The sequence below is a fragment of the Schistosoma haematobium genome, chromosome 1 (genome assembly GCF_000699445.3).
Source record: "Schistosoma haematobium chromosome 1, whole genome shotgun sequence".
Taxonomy (NCBI): Eukaryota; Metazoa; Platyhelminthes; class Trematoda; order Strigeidida; family Schistosomatidae; genus Schistosoma; species Schistosoma haematobium.
The window spans coordinates 64894507-64914579 of NC_067196.1; the positions used below are offsets into that span (position 1 = coordinate 64894507).

Here is a 20073-nt window from a genome sequence, read left to right on the forward strand (position 1 = left end):
TTTTGTATTAAGTGCTAGAGGACGAGGGCCTGTATTCTTCTGTTGAAAGTAAATCTATTTGCTTGTCTGGTCTTCTCTTGAATGAATCAATTAAATGTTCGGACAATTCTTCAGATAACAGGTTCGATGATGTAACAGATATCCAGGTTTTGACTGCGCTTTCGTCCTTTACACTTATTAGGCCAAGGGAAATCGACACAATCTAGTCATAATTCAGCGGTGAAGGAGCTTGAAGCTTTATTTGGAAATTTGCCGAATCTGGCCAGTAGTTGTAAGAGATGCGCAGCTCAACATACCTTATTGTGCTGTGGTGCGGACGTATGACTGTTTCACCTAAGATGTGTCCAGTAAGACCATTGAGGTCAGAATCATCGTCAACGGCTTACAGTACTGCATATTTTGAGGACTTATTGGCAGCTACAACTCAGTCCCCCCCCTATTGTAATGTCATCACTCAAGGATATGAACAGCCAGAAGTTTAAACATAACGGGCTTTTCATAACTAGTCAATTTTGCGATAGCTTCTTCTGTCCAGAGGCTTCTAGTGGTCTTTTTCTACACCACGGTACTACAGGTAATGAAATAATAAGAAAGGCGCAAGGATAAGTTTGGTTCATCTTACTTTTTTGTATTTCATCTATCCCAGTCATCCTTAAAAATAAAGTAAATGTGTTATTGCATGTCAATGCACACTTGTGTATACGTAGGCAAGCAAAACATGGGAAAAATCTTGGTACATATGCATACATGTACAACGCCACACAGTGCAAAAAGCTTTCAAAACTTTTTTATAGAAAATTAACGTACAGAGATACCTAAAATTCTTTGATTACTTTTTAAAAACATGAATATTTAAACATATTTTTTTAAAAATTCGACTTCTTCGTTATCGGCACAACGTAAATCCCAAATGCAACCGAATAGCTGTAAAACACGACAGACGAGGTAAAAAAAGAATAAGATTTCAAAATTGTCAACTTCCATCAGCCCTGTAAATGTTTTGACAACCTCACGGTTTATTTGAAGTAAGGTGTTCTAGGCGGGTTGTTGGATACCAGCGAGGTATAGAAGAAAGTTTTTTTCCTAGTTAAGTTGTTATCGACCATTCAGTTCTGTTAATTTTAGTTCCGTTTCTATCAGTGATATAATATTTTTCTTTAGGTTGAGGGACTCTGAAGAATACTTCGTATCGAGTTTTCAGGGGTTGCTATAATGAGTTGCTACGTCCGTAAAAGTGTCTAAAATCGTAAGATCAAATGGACACAAACATCAGTTGGTCATGTTCGAGTGAAAAACCAGTATAGCTGGACGAAGAACGTTTGTAAGCGTGTTCGCGTAATAGTTTGGATCCAAATTCGATGGAGAAGATGAAGGACGTGCAAATTCTCCCAGAAGTCCGACCGTCATTCCGTAAACCAGTTTGTAGCGGAAAGTAAATCCCCAAAATCAATAGCTCTATCAGTCTTCGACGTTCAATGCTAACCACCCTCATGTGCCTGTTTCTAAACCAACGACTGACTTATCGGTTGGCAGCGTATCCGACATAAGGCCTCGTGGCGTTGTTGGATAGTGGGGGTAACCCTGCTAGCCAACTTGGGCAGTCGCAGGGATCGGACTGGTCACCCACTCTGTTGCAACTGATCAATCCTGAGTTGTATACTCGGGGCTCACTTTACCGCTCGAGCTACCCGTCGTGTGTGCTCAGGTATGGGAATTGCAGAAGTCATCGGACTTACGCAATCCAAGCGTATTGACGTTTGGTTTCGTAAAAATGAAACGTTGAGCTGCGAAATATCTGCCCTGTATCTAACAAAATCAGTAGCGTATCTATCAAGTCGAAGACATAATAAGAGGTGGTAGCAAATGCTGCAATGGGGCGACCAACAATCTCCCATGATAGAGTGCTTGTGCTTATGTGTGTAAGGAAATGCTGGAGTGATAGCCATGGTGTAAATGGAATGCATATGTGTAAGAGACAGTCTGGTGTGCCGAATACGTTTTCTTCGTGAATGGTGAACGTCTACCCTCACAAGTGGGTAAATTTGCCTATGTGTATGCTATAGGACGCATGGGGGGAAAACTCGTGTGCATGTAATGTATATTTGCTCATAGTTTATGTAAACCTGCATACCAAGTGTGTTAACAAGTATGCAAGTAGGCTAACATATACAGTAAATCCGCAAATTTCTTTACTTCTTTCGGTGCGATATCACTACTCATTCAAAGAGCCGTGTAACCGCAGTCCCCATTAAATCACATTCATGCGATGGGTTTGTGAGACTCGACAAAACAGAATCTGTTCATAAAAGTCAGTCATCAACAACATAGAACTTCGTACGTGCTTACACCAGTTCGAGTTGCTACACCACATTAACACAGAGATGCAGTTGTCGATTCAAATCCCGTAGTGGTAGAGGCGGTAAGAGTGTAAGCAGTAATCGAAAAGACCAAGGTTTGAAGATGTTATTTAAAGAGTATAATCCAGTGTAATCAATTTGGAAAGAGACAAGGAGATTAGAGTTTGGGAGAACACAAATAGTGGATGCACCTGAATCATCGCAAACGGTTTTGAGCCATGTCATTCAGGTCTCCAACCATCGGTTGTTATCATCTCGCGGATCCCAACTAGCTAGTCCACACTTACCAACATGACTCAGTTCACTTGTCAGTGACTTCATGGATTTGTGCCATGTTTTTGTCTGGCCGCCCCTAGCTTTCTTTCATCCTACACCTATATCATGAAACATCGCATGTCGTGGCAGTCGGTGGTTGGGCATACGTAACACGTGTCCCAGCCATCTCAACTGATGAAGTCTCACTACTTCATCAATTGGTTTACCATCCTTACCTAGTACCCGTTTCCTAACAACTACATTACTTACTCGGTAGTCCCAGGATATACGAGCAATGTTTCGAAGACACCTATGATCAAATACTAGTAGCCTACGAATATCCTCTACTCTTACCGGCCATGGTTCACTGCCATAAAATAGGACGAAACGAACTGCTGTGCAGCAAACCGTCCTTTGGTTGATAGACGGATATCTTGCCTACGCCATAAATGACGCAAGTTGGCAAAAGCTAGTCGAGCCTTCTGTATCCGTGCTGAGATTTCGTCAAACACCAGACCACGAGGGCTGATGAGACTTCCAAGATAAGTGAATCGGTCGACACGCTCAACTACTTCACTCCCTATCATTAGATCGGGTGTCGATGCAACCCAATCCTGAAGCAACATTTTGCATTTTGAGGGGGAGAATCGCATCCCGAACATGCTTGCATTGTTGCTTGGAGTGGTCAGAAGACTCTGAATTTTGTCAGCGTCTTCACCAAATAGAACTATGTCATCGGCATATTCCAAGTCAACAAGTGAATCTCCTGGTAGAAGTTCAACCCCTGGAAATTTGGATGAGGGAAGTGTTACCTCTAAAAGCACGTCAACGACAAAGTTAAACAAGAATGAAGAGAGTGAACAGCCCCGACGAACACCACTTGTGGTAATCAATTCTGATGACAGTTCGCCATAAGCTCTCACTCGACCAGTTGTGTTCGAGTAGAGAGCCTTTACAAGGTTAATGTAGTTCTTCGGTACTCCTGCCAATGACAAGCAATGCCATAGAACCTCACGATCAACAGAGTCAAATGCCACCTTAAGGTCGAGAAATACTACGATTGTGGGGCGTCTGAATTTGTGTGTATGTTCTGGGACCTGACGTAGTGTGAATATCTGGTCTATACAACCACGTTGAGGTCGAAAGCCAGCCTGGTTTTCTCTAGTCTGCTCTTCACGAGCTTTGGTTAGGCGTCGAAGTATTATTGAAGCTAATATTTTAGACACTATATTAGTCAAACTGATTCTTCTGTGATTGTCAGGAGAGGACCTTTTTCCTTTCTTATAGACTGGCACAATCAGTGATTGAGATTAGTCAGATGGGATTACGTCCAGTTTCCAAATTCTACCTAAGTGCTCAGTTAATCTCACTGCTAATACTGATCCAATATCCTAAAAGTTTCAGGAGTAAACCTGTCAGGGCCTGCTGCTCTCTCTCGCTTCAGATTTCTTATACCTTTTTAAAATTCATAAAGAGTGAGAGGACCTACATTAACTTGCCATTCAGGTTGACTGGAGATCTTGGGAAACCGAAGTGTGGCTGAAGACCAGTTGAACCGATCGCTAAAGTGTTCCGCCCATCGATTCAATCTCCTGGATTGAGAATGTATAATATGTCCATCTTTCTATGAGATTCTTTCTCTATCAGTTGGATTCCGATACCAATTTCCATGGCAAATCTGAACAGTTTTATGCTATTACCTATTGCCACTGCCTTTTACATCTCTCTTGCTTTCGCTACCCACCACTGTTCACGATCATTGCGTAGATTTCTTGTCAGCTTGAGCTTAAGCTGACTCTGCTCTTCATTATGTTCAGAGCCAGATGGAATGAGTTTCCGAGCATCTATGAGTGCGGTAGATGCTGCTGAGATCCAGTGTTTCACCCTAACTTTATGGTTTACCTTACTGGCAGATATCACTGCTGATTTCATAACTTTTCGGACATCATATCATATTATCATAACACGCCTCGGGTTGAGTGTCACTTGCATGGCTGTCCGACTGTTTTCCTAGTTGTTCCTGAAATATACTCTTAGCTTGGCTATCATTAGGTAGGACCTTAAGAAGTTTCCTTGCAGCGTCTTTCCTACGTACAGTAAGACGTAGAAAAATACGCGCTCATACTAGAGCATGATCTGAATTTAAGCATGTGCTCCAGAATGAGCGACAGCCTTCTATCGAGCCCCTCTATCGGTAGCTGATAACGATGTGATCTAGTGGGGTCCAACGTTGGGAAGAATTAGGAGGTCTCTATGTCAAAATATGTTTTACCTTATGCTTAAAGTCAGTATTTGCAAGAAACAGGCGGTTATCTGAGCATAGCGGCAACAGACAGTCGCGATTATTTGTTCCTTGAACCAAGATAGCATAAAATCCATCCAGGTGTCTTTTCTTTGCGCTTAGTGTACCAACTTGAACAATAGAGCCACCAGCAAATACTACTACATAACTCCGCCTGGAGTCCCCCCGGGGGCTACTGCAGGTCCCAAGCCCGGATAAAGGAGGAGGGTTGGGCATGGGGTTAGCGACCTTATTCCGTAGAAAACTAACTCGCTAATAAACGCCAACCAGAAAAATTATCTTAAACCTTTTTAACTCTGCCCTGGGAGTCAGAAGGTCTTCATTTAGAAGAACTATGACGCCACATGATGAAAGCCGAGTTCCTTCGGAAGTTACGAGGCCGATGACCGTTCTGACAACCAGAGCAACCATTTATTTAGGTACATGGAATGTTCGTACAATGTGCGACACTGGGAGAGCCTTCCAAATCGCTACAGAAATGAGGAGTTACAACCTAGAGATGCTTGGGATCAGTGAAACAAATTGGACTCAAGTTGGACAACAACGACTAGCTTCAGGGGAGCTTCTGTTATGCTCTGGTCATGATGAAGAAAATGCTCCACACACACAAGGAGTTGCATTGATGCTGTCCAAACAACCAAAAAATGCACTTATAGGATGGGAATCTCATGGACCAAGGATCATCAAAGCCTCCTTCAAAACAAAGAGAGAGGGCATTTCAATGAACGTCATCAAATGCTATGCGCTTACCAACGACTACAATGAAGACGCTAAAGATCAATTCTACGATAGGCTGCAGTCAATCGTCGAGAAGTGTCCAACAAAGGACTTGACCACTCGGATTGGAGATTTCAATGCCAAGGTTGGAATGGACGACACGGACTGGGAGAAAGGAACGAAAATGGTGAGAGGTTAACAAACCGATGTGCATTCAATAAACTGGTAATGGGTGGAACTATATTCCCGCATAAGCGCATTCACAACATCACATGGACTTCACCGGATCACACTACACAAAACCAAATCGACCATATCTGCATCAACAAAAAGTTCAGGAGGACTATAGAGGATGTGAGAATCAAGAGAGGAGCTGATATAGCATCAGATCATCACTTGCTGGTCGTCAAGATGAAATTGAAACTCAAGAAGTACTGGACAACGAGGCGGACAATATCACAGAAGTTTAATACGGCTTTTCTCTGGGATACTGACAAACTCAACAAATTCAAGATAGACCTCAGCAATAAGTTCCAGACCTTTCATGATCTACTCAATGGAGAAAGAACTACTGTGGAGAGCAACCGGAAGAGCATCAAAGAGGCAATCACTTCAACATGTCATGAGGTTCTGGGCCACAAGAAGCACAATAAGCTGACAGACTCGTTCGAGGTAAAGACCGGTGTCAGGCAAGGTTGCTTACTCCCACCCTTTCTTTTTCTCCTGGTGATCGACCGGATCATGAAGACGTCAACATCTGAACGGAAACGCGGGATAAAGTGGACATCTAGGATGCAGTTGGATGATCTAGACTTCGCAGATGATCTGGCCCTTCTATCGCAATCGCAACAACAAATGCAGGAGAAAACGACCAGTGTAGCAGCAGCCTTAGCAGCAGTAGATCTCAATATACACAAAGGGAAAAGCAAGATTCTCCGATACAACACAGCATGCACCAATCCAGTCACAATTGACGGAGACGATTTTCAAGATGTAAAAACCTTCACGTATTTGGGCAGCATCATTGATGAACATGGTGGATCGCATGCAGATGTGAAGGCACGGATCGGTAAAGCAAGAGCAGCATATTTACAACTGAAGAACATCTGGAACTCAAAGCAACTGTCAACCAACACCAAGGTCAGCATTTTCAGTACAAATATCAAGACAGTTCTACTGTATGGGGCAGAAACCTGGAGAACTACGAAAGCCATCATCCAGAAGATACAGGTGTTTATTAACAGTTGTCTACGCAAAATACTTCGGATCCGTTGGCCGGACACTATTAGCAACAACGTACTGTGGGAGAGAACAAACCAGATCCTAGCGGAGGAAGAAATTAGGAAGAAGCGCTGAAAGTGAATAGGACACACATTGAGGAGAGCGCCGCACTGCGTCCCATGACAAGCCCTCATATGGAATCCTAAAGGCCAAAGGAAAAGAGGAAGACCAAAGAACACATTACTCCGAGAAATGGAGATAGACATGAGAAAAATAAACAATAATTGGATGGAATTGGAAAAGAACGCCCAGAACAGAGTGGGTTGGAGAATGCTGGTCGGTGGCCAATGCTCCATTAGGAGTAACAGGCGTAAGTAAGTAACTACCACTACATCGGGGCGCTTAGCGTTTTGGAGAAGGTCGGAAAGCTTTTTGTGAAAATCATCACTTACATCAGCTGAGCTGCAGTCAGTGGGAGAGTAGGCAGAGACGACGAATAGGCAATGACGAGTGTCCCTATCTTTCCGAGTCCTTACTGTTCCGTTTAGTCGGACAGCGCACAAGCGACTGTCTGCTTGAATTCGGTCTAAGAGAGCTAGTTCTGCCCTAGTAGTCGATGCTATAACTACACCAGCGAGGCTACGGGCAGCAGGATAAGGGCTTCCAGATACACGTAGTGTTGATCGGCGATGTTCTTTATTTTGATATGGTGAGTCGAATTAGTGACGATGCGCCTTTCAGAGACGCGGCACACATCGATGGTGAGAGATCCTAAAGTCCTAGCTTAGGAGGCTTGTTGTCCTATTTGGCACAGTGTTCGGACGTTAAAAGCTACTATATGTAGTTTAGAGCGTGGTTTCAGGAGACCAGGAATAACGTCCCGCGTACTCGAATCGTTTGCACTAACGGTGCGAGGTGAAAATGAACGTGATATTGGTTAGTCGTGGAGATAGGAGAGTTTTCAGGAGGTGTAGGAAGGACTTGAATGTGACCAACTTGGTCTCGTGTGTTGTTACGGGTATGAGGGCTGGTGTTACTTCCCGGCTTCCCACAACGTAGAATGGTATTTTTCGAGGAACCTGAAAAGAAAGTTGGATTGTGTTGGTCTTAACGACCTGGGAGCGTGATCACAGAACCCAAGGGACAACTGTTTGAGGCCGGTCGCGCACAGCCTTTTTGTCTCTGGCCTTACCGCCAAAGACTGAAATCTGTGAGGTAAGGTTAGCTGTAGTATTTTTATAGTCCAACACATTCCTTCATTGTGAGAAGGCAGCATCACTGCAGATGCTAGTTGCCTCGAGGGAAACACCTTTCTGTTATTATACCCCTCTACATTCAGCAGTATTACTTCGCCCTCAAACCTTGAGTTGCTGTTTTGTCTTACCGTTCTTCAGTCAACCTGCGTGGTATGGTAGAACCTACAGGGACATATGTTCCAGCCAATATAGCTCGTTTGGGTCGTCACGATAGGTAAGCCCGACCACCACTTCAAGGTAGCAGTTACGATCAGGAAACAGACATGAGAAGTGTGAACAACAATTGGATAGAACTAGAAAGGAAGGCTCAAGAAAGAGCAGGTTGGAGAATGTTGTTCAGCGGCCTATTCTTTATTGGGAGTAACAGGCGTAAATAAGTGAGTAATATGTTTAATTGTTACAGAAACTGCAGACAAATTATCTAACACTGCCGTCTACTAACGCTTAAATGATTTATCCTAATTTTAGACATATGAACAACCCTATATTTTAAAATCTTTCTTTAATCTATACGTGTGTATGTTAGCACGTATGTGTCTACATGTTTACCTGTACTCTTCACACCCATTAATATTAAATCATGATTTAAATAAAATGAGTCGTCACATTTTTCCTCCGGTTTGCACGTTATATCACCTGTAGGCACGATTTATGTCTGAAATAAATTCTTCTATCTTGGTATTCGGCATTTTAAAACCACTATATCTTAAACGAGGTTAGCCTGGATAAAATATACGAAATCACACGGAAAATTTATTTTCATAGTCAATTCACCGTTCGTTCCTACATTATTTCATATCATTGACATACTTCTAAAAATACCCATCCTCAGAAAGATCTTTTGTGCTATGTCTGTCAACCGAGGGTCGTAGAAAATAGTTCAGTTCCTTAATCCACTCGAAACTAACCTTGCATTCGACTTCGAAGGTCGGCGCGCTTATTGGTTTGGTTGAGACACTACAATTTGATTCATATGGACTTCTAGGTTGCATCAGAAATACAGGGAATTAGTCAATATTATCGCTGGATAGTTTCATTGTTACCAGATGTAAGCAAATTTTGTTTGATCATCAAATAATAGCCAGAATTTCTCCTTTGTTCTCTTGGAGAATACTGAACGTACACATCAGCAAATAGCCTGACAACGACGTACCTCTTGACAACTCATCTTCCCTACGACTAAAATATAGACAGAAAGTTTTGTAATGTGAGTTTGTTTCATATTTTTGACTATTTTTCATGGTTTAGGAGACACCACCTTCAGTGTTTATGGAACAAAGTTGAAAACGCTCCTGTCATTGTTAATACAGATGTTGTACGGACAGTATATAGATTTAATCAACCTGCGTGTTCTTTTGGAAATTGCCAGTAAGTCATAGGCCGATGTATGTTTTTAACATAGTCCACAAATGCATGTTGACTTGGGTCAAACTTTTGAGCTAAGATGCTGCCAGTTAGCTTTTATCACACTAACCGTCCAGGTTATCCTGATTTATGCAGTCTTCATGGAAGCATTGAAATAGTAACCCGCAATCTGAGTGATAATAAGGATCTGATCATGATGCGTGACGTAGCTCGTAACCTGTATATCCTAATTCTGAGATCTAATTCAGACATAAGTAAAAGTGACATTGCTTTCCGTACAGTTCGTCTGATCCTTGTAAACATTCCTGGTAGATTGCTACTGTTACACTCGAAATAACCACATGAGTTACTCGCAAATTTCCATGCTGAAAACTGCAGATATCGTTGGTGAAACTACTAGTTCTTAGAAACCCTTGTCATCTAGATATGTTTTCCTATAAATAAGTACTCTAACGTTTCCCGATTAGCTCAATTATATCTTTCACTTCTTCAACAGAACGACATGTAAATACTTATCTTCTTGCCTAAATGGCTTACTCAAAATAAATGTACTGAACGAAGAAACATGTGATAAAACTGAACCAGAGTCTCCTGTTGAAAAGTTACTGACGGTAAGTTTATTATTACATGAATTTTTTGAGTCCATGTGACGACAAAGCATAATCTTAGGGTGTAGATCCTTTCCCCTTATTTGTTTGATATTCTACTAACTATTCCGAGCTAGAAACTATGTTCATGATAATCGAAGTTGTGCTTATATCTAACATAATTCCTTGTAGGCTTCCTAAAATAAACTCATTCGAAAAGTTGCTACTGCTTTGCGAATTCACAGTTAAAACCACCATTTATTGTCAAAGTAGGTTGTATCTGACTAAAAATGTTCAGTTTACAGCTTTTACAGTGAACACGTACTTTTTCCCCACATAGTATGGTTTGGCCAACATATTTTATGCATAACTGGCAGTAAAGGCTTTCGTTACCTGGTCAGTCAGTCAGTCAGTAACAACGTAGAACTTCGTACGCACGTACATCAGTTCGAGTTGCCACACCACATTGACACAGAGATGCAGTTGTCGATTCAAATCCCGTAGTGGTAGAGGTAATAAGAGTATAAGCAGTAATCGGGAAGACTAGGGTTTGAAGATGTTATCCAAAGATTATAATCCAGTGAAACATTTGTAAAGAAGTAAAAAGGGACATGAAGAATTCAGATTAGAATTTGTGAGAACAAAGAATGGATGCACCTGCACCATCGCAAACGGTTTTGAGCCATGTCATTCAGGTCTCCAACCATCGGTTGTTATCATCTCGCGGATCCCAACTAGCTAGTCCACACTTACCAACATGACTCAGTTCACTTGTCAGTGACTTCATGGATTTGTGCCATGTTTTTGTCTGGCCGCCCCTAGCTTTCTTTCATCCTACACCTATATCATGAAACATCGCATGTCGTGGCAGTCGGTGGTTGGGCATACGTAACACGTGTCCCAGCCATCTCAACTGATGAAGTCTCACTACTTCATCAATTGGTTTACCATCCTTACCTAGTACCCGTTTCCTAACAACTACATTACTTACTCGGTAGTCCCAGGATATACGAGCAATGTTTCGAAGACACCTATGATCAAATACTAGTAGCCTACGAATATCCTCTACTCTTACCGGCCATGGTTCACTGCCATAAAATAGGACGAAACGAACTGCTGTGCAGCAAACCGTCCTTTGGTTGATAGACGGATATCTTGCCTACGCCATAAATGACGCAAGTTGGCAAAAGCTAGTCGAGCCTTCTGTATCCGTGCTGAGATTTCGTCAAACACCAGACCACGAGGGCTGATGAGACTTCCAAGATAAGTGAATCGGTCGACACACTCAACCGCTTCACCAACTTGCGTCGTTACCTGGGCTTAACACCTGTGATTCTCACACACACTTGTTCCAATAATCCTTTCTTACGTCCTTGGTTGCTGTTTGTATGAATTATTAGTTAAGAAATTTGTGTCAGTGATATTACCCCCTATATATTTTCAACTATTACTAAAACTGGGAAACAAAACCAGCGTTTTTGAGTAGTGTGATGAATATACAGTCTTATTAAACATACTCTAAATTGTATATATTGTGCAAAAAAAGAATGAAAGGTTAGATATAGTCTATAACCTGTCTGTTTGAGAAGAATAGCTAATCATTTTTATGGAAAACTTTAAATACTAGACTTAGTTTTGTTCGATCATGTAGAAGGTCCTTAAATGTTTTCAATCAAAACTAGCAATGCGAGTCAAAGTGCACACCTATGTTAGGAACAATAAAGCGACTTTTTTTAACCTTAATTGGTACTAATCATATTGTTTCTTATTTCTAAATCTGGTTTGTAAGAAGAATCTATAATAATAACATGAATTAGTCACTTTATCAGCCCCAACAAAATTTGATTGACCAAAATCCCAGCATGAACTCTTAATAAACATTTGCTTTTTAACATCTTTCGTCATTCATAGCACTCGAACAATGTCTAGCTTATTCAAGAAAATGTATACTGTACAGTAGTCGTTTTTAACAAACTACTACCGAGATGTGGAGAATAAAGTCTACATGGGTTACAAGTATTCAGCCACAGCTTCACAGTGTTTTTCAGGTGTTGTTGAATCTTATCAACAACAATGTTAGGATTAAAGTATAGTTCCGAATATACTGTCTAATCCAGTTAACGAAGTAATCAATTGTTATTAAGGTCACTATAAAGTCATTCACTTTAGCCTTTGACTCAAGAAAATTTAGGGTTTTGGCTGGGCCCAATGATTTTCTAAAATCATAAGTTAGGGACCGTGACCTATATATTTTCAAACCAGTCAGAATGATGTTAGTGTAATCATTCTAATTCGTGAGCATCTCATTCACCTTAGATTTAATTCTCTCCTTTCTGATTGAGATCATGAATCGACCAGTGCTAGATCATCGCTAAAAACCTGGAAGCACTGGACGACCGATTCGTCCTGCTGCGGTACTCCTCAGCAGTGCGCATCCACGATCTAGCACGTGGGATTCGAGCCCAGGACCTTCGGTCTCGCAAGTGAACGCTTAACCTCTAGACCACTGGGCCGGCATCCGACGGTTGTAGTGTACAGGCTTCCTCCTTGTTTGAAGTCCTGTCCCTTTTGATTTCCTCCTGCATATTTTGCCTGTATTTGCTACAATTAATAAATTCAGGAAGTCAGATGATAACACTAGTTCTCACAGTAAATATATCCTAATTTAGTCAACAACTTTGTAAGATGTTGCTGAATTACAATTTTATGTTATTGCCAAATGTATACGCATCTAATCATTCTGGTATTTTAATTTATTTTTTATTCCACACATTGATTCATGCACATAAACTGACCGTACATAATACTTTGAAAATCCATTCGAGGTCGCGCCACATTTCATATCCATACTTTTCTGTGAATAAGTTCCGAGTTGATTCTTTTGGTAAGACCTTGAAGCTTACTACAAAACTCACGTTCTTATCTTAGCTCTGATTAAAATAAACTGGAGTGTGAAATAATATGCATCTTTAATGTATTTTTTCCTGTCAATGTTCTTCTGTTTTAAACATTTAGCATAGCCGTAATGGTTTGAAGAATTATGGGAGTACGTGTTACTTAAATGCATTTTTGCAGCTTTATTTTCGGTTCAAGGAACTTCGAAAAGCAATATATGATATCCCATCACAAGGTGGGTTATTTATTCATAAAGTTCTGTGCATTAGTAACCCCAGTGTTTTATACTGTCCACTTGTTTTGTTTGAAATATCTCAATAATTACTTAGGTCGAGTTTCAAGTTTCCCATTATTACTGACCGAGCTATTATAACCTTAGTCTACCTATGATTTGTTTAAATAAAATCGTTTATCCATATCTTCAGCTCCATACAAAAGGGAACCCTTTCCTTTTGTAGATCCACTCATGCTAGATGTATCTATAATTGGTTGTTTGGTCAAAATTAATTAGGAATTAGGAGATAAAGTAATAGTTTTCATCTGCATCGGGATATTTGATTCGTAGCTGATGACAATTTCAAGGTATGAAATTAATTATTTTGAACATATCAGCCGTAAATAATAAAAACACTTTTATACAATATCATTTACGCAGATTTTTAAAATTTAGAGATAAACATTAGTAGAAAAACTATGGAAAACCAGACTCCTTAAACAACAATAAACAAACCTTTCAATGCCTTTTTTATTTTCTATGGTCTTCTGGTCGATATCAATCGGTGATAAAAATAAACTGTCTTCGTGTTTTATTCAGTACCAATTGACTTGTTTACTTGTTTATCCTATTTTACAGCTGACGAAACCGGTATAATACACCAGCTACAATTAATATTCAGTCAACTTCAGTTAAACAATTCAGGGTAAATTTGTTTATTCAGATTACTTTGAAGCGATTTCTCTCTGTTTTAACACATATTTATTTAAATATATGTGTGTATGTATATCGACACAAAGTGTGTTTGTACATTCCACTTTTTAGATTCTGATATTTGTAACTGGTGGATTTTAAGTTGGAAAAATCCAGGGTGAAAACAGAAATATTTGATTCGGACGTTAAACATTTTATTATCACTATCACCTGCTTGCTTCGCTTCTCGATTTTATGGGACCCCATCATCTTTCTAGTTGGCGGTAATTATACGTTGTGTCATAAGTAGTTCAAAAATCGTAAATACACATCTAATAAATATAACATTTCGATTAGGCTTTTATTCTTCAACAATTAACTGTCCATTTAAAGGAACTGATGTGCAACTATGAGTTTACAAATGTATCTATAACCACTACTAATAGAATTGTTTAGAATGAGGTCAATGGCAGTCAGTGTTGGGAAATCATACTTCAATATTTCTCCTTTTTATTGTTTATATATGTAGTCGACATTGTTTCTTGTTTGAAATTGAACAACTCTTCATAAGCTATTAATTATTCAAACACTGAACTTTTCAACTTCAACTTCCTCCTTTTTTTAGACATTGTGGGCATTGTGTTATTCATTTTATTAGTGATTGACATTAATTACCACTCACCTTGTATTTTTTTTCATTTCTTAGTATTGTTGATCCAGGAGGTTTGATTGAAGCATTGCGGTTGTGTGATACAGAGCAACAAGTAAGAAAATACATGTTTGCGGTATATACATGCTGATTTTAATCGCATAAGACATTACTGACAATTCACAGTAATTTCTTATTTAAATTCTTCCAAACAACGAATTTGCTGCATTTTTTAAAAATTGTGTTAATTTTTTCAGGATGCTCCTGAGTTCCATTGTTTATTTATGAATTTATTAGAAGCACGTTTCCAGCAAGTTGGTGTATCTGTTATTGACGACTTGATTAGAGGAGAATATATTTATGAAAATAGGTGAGTGATACATCAGTATTTCACTGTTATGGCTTATTCCTCAATGACTACGCAGACTGAATCAGTATTAGTATTCGTAATAGTAATAGCAACAGTGGTGGTAACACTAAGTTTATTGCATTTGTTAATTCTCTTCATACACTGATAGTTGGGAAAATTATTGTAGAGCAGGAAGCATTGGAAGGTTGTTAATTCTCAGGCTCCCTTAAAGGAAGTCTATAACTCCTACAGTTGACCTGTACCATTTCGCCGTTGAGTTGTGATCCAAAATTTATCAGGTTCAGTCAATTTCTAATATAACTTGACTACCATCCAAAGACATTGAAGAGTAACTACCTTCGTTGCTACTTGGTCACAGTTTCCTTTTGAAACTTCATAAATATTTCATTTCGAAGCTGTCAATGTTTATTTGTTGATGCATATAATCGTCTTCGATTATGAAAAACCCTTTTATATTACTGTCAACCCTAGATAGCTTTCTTGTCATGTAGGTATTTCTTAGTTCTTGGTTGTTTGAGACTAGAAGGTTTCACAGACGGAAAGTAAGGAAAACTTTATCTATGACCGATTTTTCAGTTGTAATGTTTATCATGACTAAACGAAAATGGTTGTTTTTATTCGTGAAATAACTAAGCTGTCATTGACTTAATAAACTTCCTAAAGTTCATCTAACTAGCTATAATTGTTCCCTTCCTTAATCACAGAGATATCTTTCTCTCTATATTCATTTCTTGATAGAAGTATATGTATCTAATTATAAAATCATTCTTTTTTAGTAAAACTTTTCCCAGATTTTTTACAACTGAATTTTATTCGAAGTAGTAGATACTAAATAATTATGTCAAACTGTCAATATTCATGTATATCACTTTGTTGACAAAACGAAATCTATCTTATTGATGTCATACTTATCCTTTTTAAAAAAACAAAAGGATTTCAAAGTTGATATCCTTCTCCTCCTCAGTTGTGTGCATGCTTTTTTTTCTTATAATCCATCTGTCGTTTTACCTTTTTCTTTTGCTTCAAATAAATATTTTCCTGATTACTGACCAAACTATCATGAAAGAAGTACACACTTAACAGATTGTCATTTCGTCTAACTACAATCTATTGTTTCTATTCAAACACTACAATTTTAATAATAGTAGTTTACACTATTGATTTAAGCAGTAGAGAAGAGGATAAAAGAGTATATGCACTGGTGGTTAGTTGTTCTGTCCATCATCGATCTGCGTAGTTGATATTTTTCTTTAAAAAGTGTTTAATTTCATGCATTCTTTATTTCTGTGCGAAATGTTCTCCACTGGGCGACTTTATTCAACGTCTCTTCCTGTTTTTCAAAGATCCTTCATTATTGGAAAATTTACTAATCAATAATTCGACAAACTACAGTCAGAACTGTGAAGGTATCGTATGATTTAATGTTATATGTATTACTTGAGGTTACAATTATACTATCGAGACCGTTAAATCAGTGTGCAATCTTATGGTGACCCAATTCTATGGATTAATGGTGTACTTTTTCTTGGTGAAATGGTAAAGTATTGAAATGGAGGAGAAAAGTTGTTGCCTGGGTGGATGAATTTGTCAAAGTTTTCGTTCTCTATGCTATGTGGCTCAATTGTAAGGTAAACATTATGAGTCTGGTGTTAGCGTTGTGAAAGTAGAATAGTTACTGAATCGAAACAACTAAGTTGTTTAGTGTCTTTGAATTTCTCAGAGTTAGTAGTCGATTTTTTATTACCCATACACTTATTGTTTAAGTCTCTGGATTGGGACCAGCAGTTGGTTTGGCATTAACGGTTAAAGATCCTAAACGACATGATGGAAACTCAATACGAATCCATTCTTATTTTCCATGAACTTCGGGAATCGCACCAATTTGTTTCTCTTCTTTCCTTTGTACTTAAACACGCCTCATTCAGTTTATTTGAATACTATTCTACTATTAATATCTGCTGTAATTGCTACTGTTTTAGTAACGTGCTGTCTTGATTCTTACTCAGTTTCGTGTTGATATATGTATGTGTAAAAGCATCAAAAATAATATTGGGGCTGTGGTAATTGAAAATAAAACCTATCGAACAACAATTTTAAAACACTGTCTCATAAGCGTTCAGAACCAAGTTCATTTCTAACCCAATATTTTACATCCAAAGTAATTTTCCGACAGGATTAAATATAGTCTAAATTATCATATGCCTTTGTGACTTCACCTGATATAAATTATCAGCACGTACGTTTATCCAGACACTCAAACCTTTTGACTACCTCCAGTTATTTGTGGCTGAAGCTGACTACAAACACAGGCTTTCACTTATCCTTTAACATTAATTTACAGTTCGAAGATGGTAATTGAATGTAAGGACATTATAGCAATGCCTGATGAAGTTTATATTTAATGAACATCAGGGTTGAATGGAATATAATTTTTAGATTATACGTCAACGTTTAACCTGAAAATTTTGGTTGTTAAGCTTTCTTTAGTTTAGATAATATCATCAATACCAATCTCTAATAGAAGCAGGTTTTAGGAAGATCTGCACAATTATCAAATCAATTTGCCTCAATAATATTATTTCTGATTGGCTGACCTCAGAAGTTTTATTAATGTTCATGTGTGTCTGCATTTTCATCGTCTGTTTCTTTAGAACGGTCTTTTATCCTGTTCTTGATTAACCTTTACTTTATCTGTTATGACCTAGTTGTAGACTATTGAGTTTGAAATAATGATATAATGACGCACATAATTTTCAGCCAAACCTTGCACTACTGTCCAATTAACTCTCTGACCCAGCCCCTAAAAATTGAGAACACAAATAAATCAGGCGTTTTATTACCACCCTGTCGACAATAATACAGTGAGAAACATGTAGGTAGTCTTAGAAATTTAATGATGATCTTGAAAACCAGGCCTTAGAGATACAACTTACGATGCCCGGAGTTTAGCTATGTAAGGATGTTTTAAAAATTCGGGGTAGCGTCTTAAAAAATCCTTTTCAAGCTTGTTCGGGTCCAATTCTTGGGAAACGGTTTATTTCCAAATAGTTTGTTGATAGGTGGTTCAAGTCATCATACTGATTGATCGGAGATTAATTTGAAGTTATTTATTATATTCGACGTTCTTATCGTTTCTCTATCATTTTTGGTTTTACTATGCAAAATCTGTGATATCTTGCTGCCCAAACGTTTGTGCGTGGTTGTCAATACGGATAATATTTCTTGGAGTTTGATTATTAATCTATGTTCACAAATGCGTAGATGGGAATACTGTTTGGTGTAACGCCTCTTTAATTGATGTTGAATTCGTCCTCTTTTGTTGTTACATCCTCTAGTCTACATAATTTAGACATCTTTTGACAAAGTTATTCTGCTGGTTACTTAGTTCTAAATTTCTAATGGCACTGAAGGATTTCCGACGGTCATTTTTGCTGCTTCTCAGATTATCACTGAATTATTGCTAATAATTTGAGATGGTGGAGAAGATTTGGTGCCAAGGTGGATGGTTTTTATGGAGTTTTGTTCTCTGATCTGGATGGTTTGGTCGTGGAACTTTCATAGTACTTCTGAACGACAGCATCAGCACAAACTTCAGGTAGAAGTGAAGTGTTCGAATTTCTCTACATGTGGTTCACAGCTTGTCCTGTACACCTCGGTGTTGATTGTTTTTTGTTGACCTTAAACTTGTCATTGTTTACTTCTTTGTTTTGGTTGTATCTCCCATTGGTTTGATTTTTGTTCCTATGTTTGTCAATAACTTGTATTTTTTTAGGTTACCGAGATTCTGTTTCATTGCTAATAATTCTTGTCGTAGATATTTTCATGCTTGGTCGAATTTGGTGTCATTTGGTGTCGTTTTGTATTGATCAGGTTTTCTCTGTTCTTAAAATGATCCTTGATCCAAGCTTTTGACAACTGAGCTCTGGAGCAATTTTCAATATAATCCTGCAACCAAGTTGTATGAAAACTTTTCAGTGATACAAGAAAATTCCAAAAATAAGTGAAGTGTAAACAAAATCGTTATCACCACTTAAGCTTCTATGATTGTATTTAAGTAATGCAACTAATGATCAGTAAGTTTCTAACTTCGCTACCCCTGTTATTAATCTTTATATTGTGTATTTAACGCTTCCAACTGACCTTTCCATAACGTCGTTTGTATGATATTTACTTTAGCCAATTAGATCTTTTCTCTCTATACTTATTTTTGCTTTTAGCTGTCTGAAATGCGGTTTCACATCTCGGTTACCTTCAAAGTTTTTAGAACTATCATTGAAAGTTTCTTCAAAGTCACTTCCAGATTGTATACGGGATTATTTAAAGGTGATGTTTATTTTTATCTTAGCTACATATATAAACACTTTAAGTTGGCAGTGATTAAATGCATGGGTCAAGTAAAGTCATCCTCTGATTGCTAATTAAGATTCTTTTGCACAAAAAGCATAAAGTTCATTCTTTCGAAAGTATACCCTATTGATATCTTTTGTTAGGAATCTATCATATTCCATGTACTCTACAAGGTTGCTAGCATATATATATGGATTGCTCTTTATTATATCTTGTTATTAGTTCAGTAAAAATGTATCGAGATAAGACAATAGTGCAGCTGTATCGTTCTAGTTTGTGACTCCTCAGCAATGCGGATCCAGGAACTTCCGGATTTGCGGATAACGCATTCCACTATGTTCCATTCCCCCTGTTATTCGGAGAAACGAGAGATGATTACCATGGAATTCGTACGCCAAGTGTATTCAGCGATGAAAAAAGAGGTACGATGAGGCAAGACTGATCATAGACATATGTGGTTGAATATAATTACATTCTGATGGATGTTTAAAGACTTTTTATACATATTTTTTAATATTCACAAACTTAATGCTTATAAAACGGGAATTTGGTTGCAATTTTGCATATTTTCTGCTGAAAATCCTTTTGTGTATTTAGACTTATGATACTGAACAAACCAAATATTGTTGTTATTGTGTAACTTGAAGATATTCACGGTTTTCATCTGAATATGTCCTTTTTAAAGAAGTCCTACGTTGGTTTAGATGAGGATTCCAAATAACGAGTGAAATCGGTTTTTATCATTGATTAATATTGAGGCTTTCCACTTAGATTACCTCAAAAAGCTCTTTAACTTGATAAGTTACCGAATCCACCATGAATGGTTATAAACTTTTAAAAAATGA

At 38.3% G+C, this 20073-nt stretch overlaps 1 protein-coding gene across 1 annotated transcript in view; it reads left to right on the forward strand.

The window, feature by feature from the left end:
• The first annotated feature begins 9032 nt into the window (after positions 1–9032).
• USP18 (ubiquitin carboxyl-terminal hydrolase) overlaps positions 9033–20073 on the forward strand; it is a 29635-nt gene continuing 18594 nt past the window's right edge. The window contains exons 1-9 of the mRNA XM_051209373.1: positions 9033–9156; positions 9194–9315; positions 9357–9476; positions 9970–10084; positions 13076–13190; positions 13809–13875; positions 14569–14626; positions 14769–14881; positions 19099–19204. Of these exons, the coding sequence (XP_051074826.1) occupies positions 9314–9315; positions 9357–9476; positions 9970–10084; positions 13076–13190; positions 13809–13875; positions 14569–14626; positions 14769–14881; positions 19099–19204 (696 nt within the window). The 5' untranslated portion in view covers positions 9033–9156; positions 9194–9313. The remainder of the gene's footprint in view (positions 9157–9193; positions 9316–9356; positions 9477–9969; positions 10085–13075; positions 13191–13808; positions 13876–14568; positions 14627–14768; positions 14882–19098; positions 19205–20073) is intronic.